General features: G+C 42.7%; 1 protein-coding gene across 2 annotated transcripts in view; it reads right to left on the bottom strand.

The window, feature by feature from the left end:
• Positions 1–9640, bottom strand: part of PROKR1 (prokineticin receptor 1) — an 18881-nt gene extending 9241 nt beyond the window's left edge. For both annotated transcript variants that reach the window (XM_027865433.1, XM_027865432.1), the window contains exons 1-2: positions 9390–9640; positions 6018–6622 (exon numbers count right to left, since the gene is read on the bottom strand). In XM_027865433.1, coding sequence (XP_027721234.1) covers positions 6018–6490 — 473 coding nt within the window. In that variant the 5' untranslated portion in view covers positions 6491–6622; positions 9390–9640. The remainder of the gene's footprint in view (positions 1–6017; positions 6623–9389) is intronic.
• Between the last annotated feature and the right edge of the window lie 1315 nt (positions 9641–10955).

The raw sequence follows: 10955 nt of genomic DNA, 5'->3' as shown, positions 1-10955 counted from the left end.
GCTGACTGGGCAGAGTAAAATCCCAAGTAATCAAGGTGAGATGAAGGGATGCCAGCAGATGAGGCAGAAAATTGTTTTGTTTTTCTTCTATGATGACTAAATGGAATCACCACCATACCTATCCACGTCCATCTTTATTGTAGCAGTCACCAGATGAGCCATGTAAAGGGCAATGACAATATGACCAGAGAGCCTTCATTCCCTCCTCTCTGCTTCCTGAAGTCAATCAGAAACTAACTCCATCACAAATAAACTCACCCTGGAATATTCTGACTACATTGACAAAAAGGGGTGAGAATTCCCTGAATCAAAAAAGTTTTATCTTTGCCATTCTGTAGGTGGCCTCAACAATTCAAGCTACTGTTGGATTCCTAATTCCCTCTTTTTCAGATTCATACCTCTTGGCTTTTGGTGAATCTTCTCATACCCCCTAATTAATATGAAAGGAAATAAATTCTAGCATTTACCCAGCATAGGTACATAAGAAATAAAGCAAAAAAAAGGATTCATTTTAATAGGATAATAAAGTTATTTCCCATACCCCTTGACAAACATCTTGTACCCCTCTGAGGGTATTTGTATCCCAAGTTGGGAACCCCTATTCTGCAAGATACTATGTGCTAGGACAGTGAGGATACAATGCTAGGGAAAATAACAGCAGCAGCAACAACATAATCTCTACCCTTGAGAACTAGATTATCTCTGAGGTCCCTTCTATTTCCAAATCAAAATGATTCTATCTATGCTTTTTTTTCTCTTTGCTTCCAAAGCCCTTTACAATTTGGACCTTTTTAATCCATCAGCCTGATATCCTACTAATCCTCAACATCATTCTCTACTTCAGTCATATAAGTCTTCTCACTGTCTCTGGCACACACCAGACTCATTACTCTCTCCAGGCCTTTGCTAGAATAATTCCTCCTGAAATACACTCATCTCCTCCTTTTTGTTCATTTCTATCCTACACATCCTTCTAAGCCCAGTTCATGACCCACCTCTTCCCCGAAGGCTTCCCTGATTACTCTAGTTGCTCTGATCTCCCTGTTCTCTGAATGCCACAATCAAGTGAAACAGCATTGATTAAATGCTGCTATGTGCTAGGCATTTGCTAAGTGCTGGATAGGTTAGCATGTAATTGTTTCACATGTCTATGGCTATATAGCTCTATATTTATATATCTGTTCTGTCCTTGTCCTCCTTTTCTTCCACCCCCAACCCTGTTGGATTATAAACCCCTTGAGAAAAATTGCCACCAGTAACTAGAACAGTTTTGGACCCAAAGTAACAACAACATTATTTATTTAGCTCTTCAAGGCTTACAAAGTATTTTACAAATATTATCTCATTTTATCGCACTCAACAACCCTGTGAAGTAGGTATTATTATTATTCCCATTTAACAGATGAAGAAACTAAGGCAGACAGAACTTAAGTAACTTGTCAGGGTCACACAGTCAATCATTTCTGAGGTGAGATTTGAACTCAGGTCTTCCTAGTTAAAGGTCCACCTAGTTACCTAGGTAGCCACAATAAGTATCTCATCATCATCACTTACTGATAAGCATTTACTAAGTACCTGCTATGTGTGCTTAGGGTACAAAGATGTAGAAGACAAAATGGCTGCCCTTGGGAGGTTGGAATCTAATTGGGGAAACAGGATACACATGTAAAAGACACAACATAAACCAAGTTCCAATCCTGTTACAAATAAGAAATGCTATAGGAGATCATAAGAGTGGTTCATAGAGGAGGTGAGACTTGGCCTTGCCTTTGTAAGATGAGTTGAATATAGATCACCAGAAGCAAGGAGACGGTACAATTAAAGGAGGGAATTACTGATTTAACTTTGAAAGAGACCTCTGACATCATCTAATCCCATGCTTCTTAAACTGTGGGTTACAACCCCGTATGGGGGGAGGGGTTTAAGTTTAAATTTAAAAAGCACTGAAGGGGACGCGAGTGGAAAAAGTTTAAGAAGCCCTGACCTAGGACAGCTAGGTAGCACAATGGTTAGAGCTCCAGGCTTGGAGTCAGGAGAGCCTTCATTCAAATTCAATCTCAGACACTTGATACTTACTAGCTGTGTGACCCTGGGCAAGTCACTTAACCCTGGTTGCCTCACCCCCCCCCCAAAAAAAGAAGCCCTGATCTAGTCCATCCCCTCTTTTTGCAAGTGAGTAAACTGAGTCCCAAGGAGGATAAATGTTTTGCCCAAGGTCACGAAGGTAGTAAGTGGCAGAGCCAGGGTTCAAATATAGGAAATGACATGAGGAAAGGCAATGAGCCAGAAATGTGAATTGTGTGCATAATAAACAATGAATACACCTGTTTGGCTGTGGGAAGGTTAAAGAGAGTATTTAATATTAGGTGAATGAGTTTGGACTTTTTCCCATAGGTGATAAGAAGCCACTGAGCAGGGGCTGGAGAAAGGGGACACATATAAGACAATATTTTAGGAAGATTAATCATTCAGTATTGGTTACAAAGCACTGAAGTAGGGTAGAGACTGAGTACATGGTTACCAGATAAGAAACTCCTGGAAAAGTACAGCTTTAAGAGACCTTGGAATAAGCTGGTGGCAGTAGGAATTTGAAGAAATGGGAAAATGGTAGATATCGAAAAGGAAGAACCAGTGTGACTTGGTTACTGCCAATGTAGAAAGTAGGAAAGGAGGAAAAGGTAAAGGATGAAGATAAGATGTTGAAACTGGTGACTGGGAGACTGGTCTGTACTACCTTGGAGAGCAACTGGGAACAGAGAGGGATCTGATCTTTGTTTTAATTTTCATTTTATTAAGGAAAAATGACATATTCAGCTTTAGATTGTTTGATACAATGGAAAGAATGCTGGACTTGAAAATCAAGAAATATGGTTCAAATATTGACTCTGACACTTATTATCTGTGTTGAGATTTGGCTTATTCTGGTTTGTTCCGTAGAGTAGAACCAGATCAGGCACAATAGGTGGAGTTTGTATAAGTAAAAATTCTCTGAGTCTTATCACTAAAATGGAAACAATGGTATTTGCACAGCCTATCTCACAGGATTGCTGTGAAAAAAGTGCTTTGTAAATCTTTAAACACCATAGAAAGTTGAGTTGTTATTCAACTAGCCTTTTAAAAGTGTCTACTGTATGGTAGCTACTCTGTTCATGAGATGGAAAAGAAAAACAGCACATTTGCTGCCCTCAAGAAGAGGTCTTATTTTTATGAGACATATTGAGTATGAGATCACAGCAGGATATCCAGGTGGAGTTGGCCATGAGGGAGCTAGAAATGCAGAATTGACGGGGAAAAGGTAGGGGTTAAAAGAATGATAATTGGTTTGTATGACATGGTCAGAAAAATTATCTAAATCCCAATTCTTTTCTACTAATTCATAATACCAATGGCTTCCCCTGATCACCTGACCTTCTGTTTAGCCATTACCCCTGTACCAAGTGACTTGGTACTCTGTACCAAGGAAGGAACTGGGCCATTTTAAACAGTGGGATGTTTCTGTTTATTTAGTCAATGCTGCTATAGGCTGGGGACTGTGCTCTAATTGTACCAGCAAACAAAGGTGATGAATTTGAAAATCTCCCCTTCTTATTTTGCTTTTGTTGTCTTCCTCTAAAATATCAGGCTGCCTTCTTTGTCTCTACCACTGTTCCTTTGTCCCATCATCTCTCCCTACAGGGGATCATGGGTACAGAATGTAGTGGGCTTGAAAACCTTTAGGTCAGTGTCTCAAGATTTCCAGGGAGAAAAAAAGACACTGAATGCAAATTCAATAAGTAAATACTGGGCAGGAGGGGCCTTCACTTTTGTCTCCCACTTTTTTTTTTAAACAAAGTTAAATTAAAGGGAAATGAAAATTCGTGTTATCTAAAATTGAACAGATGTTTTGCATTCAAGTTAACGGAATTTTCAGCCTTGTGTCCTGCCAATGCTAGCTGCTTTGGAGCACACAAGCTGAGAGCTATGGTGGAGAAATATTTCTGATTTTTTTTTTCAAGAAAAGCATGTGCTTTTTGTATTTTACAGCAGCTAAGCACATGCCTAGGGAAAGGAGGTAGTGCCAGTAAGAGGTCCCATGAAATAATCCAATCTGCCTCTTCTCAGTCCTGGCAGATTTCAGTGAAGGCACAGAACAGTCTTTTTGCTAAGTAAAGGGAGTGGGCTTTCACTTTCAAAATTGACGGTGAACAGCGAGCTCAATGTCCTGGAAATCCATTTCCAGCTCTGCTAAGGGCTCAATAATTAATTGAGGTTGGGGCAGGGCTCTGAGGCTCAACTGGGATGATCTTGACCAGGGAAAAGGATTAGGCAAAGTTCTAGAGAAGGGAGATGGGAGGATCTCATTGCTGCCAGGTAATAGGTGGCACAATGGATAGAGTGTTGGATTTGGAGTCAGGAAGGCCTGCATTCAAATCTTGCCTCAGACATTTACTACCTATGTAATCCTGGACAAGTCACTTAACCTCTCCTTTAGTTTCCTCATCTATAAAATAGGGAGAATAGTACCTACCTTATAGGGCTTTCTTGAGGGTCAAATTATGTGATATATATATATATATATATATATATAAAATATATATAATAATAATGAAATAATAAATAGCATTTACTATGTTTCATGCTAAGCTTTACAATTGTTACCTCATCAAATAACAGATATAAAGTGCTTTACAAACCTTGAAGTATTATATAAATGCTATTTATATTTATATCATAGGTGTTGTTATTACTATTATCAGGCCATAGGATACTGAGGACAGGGAGGAGGACCTGTGGTTTTAGAATCAGACTGTCAACAGATTGTCCCAAAAGTCTTAATGCAATTTTAAACTTTAATAGCCCAGGATCACAAAGTACTTAAAATGTACTAAGCCTTTTGGAATGTACCATATTTCCCTAGGACTAGCTAGATTTTCTTATCCCTTTCTCTGGTTTAGGGAAATAATTTGAGTTGTCTAGGTTCTTACTTTATAAAATTATAATACTTGTATTTTTCAAGGAATATGATGCTCATAAACAATGGGTTTGAAGATAAGGAGGTGTCCAAGATCTCTATAATTCTAAATTCTATGATCTTTGTTGGTAGGAGTCCTACCATAACTCTGGTGTTGGGGGATAAAGGATAACACTGTGGTATCCCATTATATAGAGGGATGGATGGATGCTATAGCATAGGTAACAATGGCTCAGTTAAATTGGATTTGTACAATGGAAAAGTGCTTTATAATAGAGCTTTACTTGTATTGGATTAAAAAAAAAAGATTGTGCTCATCTGATAAAAGTCACTTAGTCCATAAGTGATTAGACCATAAGAAATGTATAAATAATAGTTGCTATAGGCTACTCTCATTAATTTCACTTTACATAGCTGAAGCCTGGGTTCTGGAAGGGCTGCATGTAAATGTATGCAAATAAGCATACAGATTTATGCCAAAGAACATAAGTAAATGTGCCCGCAGATTTTATGCAAACAAATCCAGTAACCTTGTTTTAAAAATCTGTTGTTCAGAAAAAACTGACTTGGTGGGGGTGGGGATGGGGGGTGGGAGGGAGGGATGTCTCTATTTGATAACTGAAAAGTCCCTCTTGACTTGTGTGCTGCTTAGAGGTAATAGACCCCTGAACATTAAAGCTGTTATCACAGAATTTCAGAGTTGGAGCTGTTCTTCTCAATCTAAGTAAGATTAGGTGAGAGGAACTGAAGAACATTGCTCTCACAAATCAACAGCTGAGCCCGGGCCAGGTAGAATATCTAGCAAACCTGAGTGTCTTGCCAGGCCACAGCTGAGTAACTCAAGATTTGTCAACATCTAAGGACCATAGACACCTCTCACCAGGTCCTAGATGAGAGACAGGGGCTCTTCTTGCCATTCCTCAGCTGTGAAATCAGCTCTTGTTAACATGAAGGAGGAGGGTAGAGACATTGCTCTTACCAGGTGAGTGTGGTGGAAGCACCTAACCATCTCTCTCAGTGGTTACTCCTGCCCGCATCCTCCCACTCTACCCTGTCTAATACTTACCTGTCTACAGCAATGGCCAGCAAGGCATTGGTAGAGACATAGAGGGAGACAGTTCGAAGATAGTTGACAGAGGCACAGAGCACGTGGCCATGCTCCCAGGAGAGTTGGCGGATCACATAGTAGTCCATTTCAAAGGGACAGCATACAATGGCCACCAAGAAGTCAGAGATGGCCAGGTTGGCAATGAGCAGGTTAGTGAGGTTGCGCAGCTTTTTGTATCGGGCCAGGGCAGCAATGAAGATAAAGTTACCAATGCCACAGACTAGCATGATGCCCACTAGAGCTACACCAATGACAATCTTGGCAGCAAAGAAGGTACGGGTCTTGGTTACATCATCTTCCTCATCTAGAGGCAGGTCATAGTCACCATAACTAAAGTTGAATGGGAGGGAGGCAGAGCGCTCCCGATGGGAGTTGAAGATAGCTGCAAAATTGTTGTGTGCACCAGTGGTATTCCCTTCTTCAGGTCCCATGGTGGTCAACGTAGGCAGGAAGGAGTGAGAACTCAACTGCTATGGAATTGAGCCTGGGCCAGCTAGATACTTTGTTCTTACACAGCAAGTCACCACCTTGTTCCCAACATAATTGGAATGTAGATCTCAAGCCTTTGAGAGAGACACAAGCAGCAAATGATATATATTAGTAAATCATGTCATTATCACAGTGGTATGGGCTGCAGTCCAACATGATCTTCTTTGCTGCCTACTAGCAATGACTACCCAAGGGTGATGGGAAGGGGAATGAAGGGGGAACAGGACTAACTAGAAACAAACCAACTGGTGGCAGAGACATAAAGAAAAAAATGAAACTCAGCTTTGGTTGGACTACTCCAGACAATAATCAGGCACTGGCCCAATAACATGTCCAGAATAACATGCTTTTTTTACACTTTTTCTCAGTAACAGGGGTGAAGGTAGAAAGTGATCAGAAGGCAATGGAGGTCTGTTATTCCCTAGAAATTCTGCCTAACTTGATATCTTGAGAATTTGTCTAGTTTGCTTTGTAGAGGTCATCCCCCTTAGCCAAAGTACCAGCTCTTTTTCTATGGCTTAAAAAGGCCACCATATATCCCAATGAGGGCAGGAAAATATCACCTCATCCCACTGTGTCTTTTACTAAGCAAGCCACACTTCTTTGTAACCCTAGCTTAGAAAGACTTGAAATCCAGTGTTCATTCTTATACTGACTTGCTATATGACACTGGACCACTCATTTACCCCTTCTGAGTCCCAAGCTGTCTGCAAAATAACTACCTTTAACAAATAACTTTCCTTGGATATAAAAAGGAAGGATGAGTTAATGCCCATAAAATCCTTGACACTCCTTGAAGATGGGGCTACATGAAGATGAGGCTGCTGTTCTTTCCCCAGTCACTGTACTTCAGAAGGGAATTCTTTTTCTGTATAGTCAAGGACTTTTCTCATTCACTCTCAGTTACTCCCTAGATCACTGATTCTTGATCCTTCCTGGTGCTATGTTCTTCAGTGATGCTGAGGAGTACAGAAATTTTTTTGGGGGGGTGAGGCAATCTATGTTAAGTGACTTGCCCAGAGTCACACAGCTGGTGAATGTTATGTGTCTGAGGCCAGATTTGAACTCAGGTGCTCCTGACTACAGGCCCAGTGCTCTTTCGACTGCACCACCTAGCTGCCTGAAGAATTTTCACAAAAGGTTGTACCCTTTAAAGAAAACCTTAAGTGTAAGACTATTTAGCTCTCAGTGAACTAGAAGGAGAAGGCAGTATGGTCATAACAGAGTCCTGACAGGGAAGGAGGTAGGAAAGCTGAATTCTATCATAAATGAGCTGTTTTGTGTCAATATTCCCCATAAAGGCTCCAAGTTCCTTCCTCAAATAGTGTTCTAGATCAGAAAGAACTCAAAGAAACATTGAACAATCAATATTGGATTGACCAGTTATTCTCTAGGAAGGAGAAAAGAAAAACTAACCTGGATGCCTGTAAAATACCTACAATTACCAACACCAGATTGTCATATCTAACCAAGAATCAACCATACCTTTCCCCCTTTCCCTTCCCTAACTCAAAGCCTTCAAAATACAGTTGGGGCTGTTTCTAAGGTTTTTCCCCAGGACTTAGATCAATTCAATGACCAGGGTAGGCTTTGATTGTTAGAAGGAAGGTCTTACTGGGCAGCCTGGTCAATAAAACTTATTGGAAGAGATGGGAAAGGGAAAGGATTCCAGATTAAAATACAACAGGTCCAGTGCAGGAAACAACTCTGAAAAGGGACATTCAAGAAACCTAGGTATGCTAAGTCACCCACAAAGAATGGTTACTTTCTGAGTTCCTAAAGTAGGGATTCTTAACCTTTCTTTTGTGCAATGAACCCCATTGGCAGTTTGGTGAAGTTTAGGGAACCTCATCTCAGAATAATGTTTTAAAATGAAGAAAATACACAAAAGAGAGTAATCAGAATATTTACAAAAACAAGTTCATGGATCATAGACTAAGAGTCCCTGACCTAGAAGAAAGACCAGGAGAGCAAGGGAAGGCACAGCGATAAGTTGCAGCAGACCTCTGGAGAAGTAGCAGTTTAAATCCTCTCCATTCCCTTTCCCTTCTTCCCTCTCTAGGTAGGACCAGTAAGCCCCTCTGCGTAGGAAGCCCAATCTGCAATCTCTTTCCAAGGCTGTTCTGTCCTTAGGTAATCATCAGTTCTGCCCCTCTTCCCTCAGGCTCTTTTAAACCAGCTGAGATATGAGTGGCAGCAGCCTAAGGATGAAATGTCAGGATGTGACATTTCCTTTCCTTCAGGAACCTTTGGATTTTAATCTCAGCCTCAGTTTCTCCAATTGCTACTGCCACTCTCTGACCCCTAAGTTACAAGGGTGGGAATAGGGGAAGAGAGGGGACTTTCTGCTGCGAGGCACTTCACTTTATGGAGGGAATTACTAACTGAGAGGGCTAAGTCTAAAGTTCACTTTTTAAAAACAGGGGGAAATGAAAACTTTTGGGGGGCAGGGTGACACAGCAGGGGAAGCGATCAAGAACATTTGGGAGTGAATTTGCCCACTGCCTGTTTTATTCCTTTCCTCTTTCCATCTGCTTTCAGCACCCAAGTTGTAGCCAGCTCCCCTCAGTCTCCAACCTCTCAGAGAACCCTCTCATTCTCTGATGTTTCCCACTTTGCAAGAATTCCGAGGGTGGCTAACATTTCCTAACAAGTTAGCATCTTACTTTCTTCGAGGAGCCCAGAGAGACTGCAGGGAATCGTACATCCCATGAGAGGGAAACTCATAAACAGTCCTAGAGAGGTACGAGGATGCCCTACACATCTCCCACTAAGGTGCCAGGCTCAGTCTGATCCCCTGGTCCCCTCGCCCCCACCCCTGGTTCTGAGAGAGCCCAGTACCTGGATTCTATCGGGCTCTTTGGACGCCTTCTCTTCGCCCAGAACGATCCACAGGGTTGCAATGGAGAGGAGTCGGGGTCAGCTTGCCGTTTCTCCTTTTCCTGGAGAGGGAGAGGGGCGCGAGGTGGAGAAGACTGGTTTCTTCCCCCGAGGTACCCCAGCAGAAACGATCCCACCTCTTTCTCCCGTTTTCTGGGCTCCGTGCTGGGATTTTTCTGCTACCACTACTACCAGTTAGCTCTCCTCCCTCCGCGCCCGCAGATTGGCGGGACCCTCTCCACTCTCCAGCGGACCCAGGCGATCTGGTCAGATCAGCGGTTGGCTCTGGCGCTCCCCCTGGCGGACTGATTGATGACACACTCTCTTTGCAGCCTGGGTGGGGAGATGCCAGGGAAGGGGAAGAAACGTAGGGGTCACACGATGAAGGTGGGAGGCGGAAGATCCTATCAGTCTTGGCGTTGGCTGGTCAGAGTGGAGATCGTCTCTTCTGTGATGGCTGGCGCGAGTCCTCAGGCGCTGGGGAAAAAGCTGGTATTCCAGTCCGCTCTGAACTTCTCAGAAGCTGGCCAGCTACGGGTCAAGGGTCTGTAGATGCTGCCGCTGCGTCTGTCTACGCGCAGCTGCGCTCGGACGCAAATGCACAGTGGCAACCATTGGGAACGAAAATCTCAGCCTGAGCAACTTCTCTTAAGATGCAATTGATGAAAAGAAAGTCTTAGCCGGTGAGTGCACGCGTGTAAGATAACAGAAGAAGGGAACCGGGCTCTCGGTTCAAAGTCAAGAACTAGAAGATCCTTAGTCTGGAAAATGACCTCTCCAGGCTTCTGAAAACCGTGTGGGCAAGAGACAACTTGAGTGCTGCAGGCACTCTCTGCTATCGCACTAGCAATATGTTTTCTGAGCAGGTGAAGCTGGAACAGAGTGATTTAAAGGGAATTGAAAGGCCACCCTCCACGCCCATCCCTCTGTTCTAGGCCACAAAACACTTTCCCTTTCCTGGGAGATGCTGATGCCTGAAGTCTCACCTTTTGGCTTCATTGCTTGGGTTTAAGCCAACAGGTGACGTTGCCCCTTCTTCAAATGCAAATCTCCCCAGGGGAGCTCATTGGGAAGCAATTGTAATAGATTAAATTAAGGAGAGGAGAGATGGGAAGGAAGGACTACCTGGACGCAAAGGGTTCAGGAAGGCCCCCTTTATTGATTTCCTAATTTTGTCCTGACCTGGCCCTGGTCATATTCACCAGCTTTTCAGAAGGTAATACTTTTCATCTCCAGTTTTCCTTGACTAGCAGGATTGCCCAGTGGCTAGAGATGCTTGCCTCTGCCTGTTTCAGGGAGTTATTGTTGCTGTTATTTAGTCATGTCCAACTCTTTGTGATCCCATGGACCCTACTGTTCATGGGATTTTCTCGGCAAGGATCCTGGAACGACTTGCCATTTCCTTCTCTAGCTCATTTTACAGATGAGGAAAGGCAAGCAAACAAAGTTAAGTGACCTTTCCAGGGCCACACAGCTAGTATCAGAGGCCAGATTTGAACTCAGATCTTCCTGACTCCAGGCCCAGCA

The sequence above is a fragment of the Vombatus ursinus genome, unplaced genomic scaffold, assembly GCF_900497805.2.
Source record: "Vombatus ursinus unplaced genomic scaffold, bare-nosed wombat genome assembly UNPS02014778.1, whole genome shotgun sequence".
Lineage (NCBI taxonomy): Eukaryota > Metazoa > Chordata > Mammalia > Diprotodontia > Vombatidae > Vombatus > Vombatus ursinus.
Note: the sequence above shows the minus strand (reverse complement) of the source record. Positions and strands in the feature narration are given on the sequence as shown.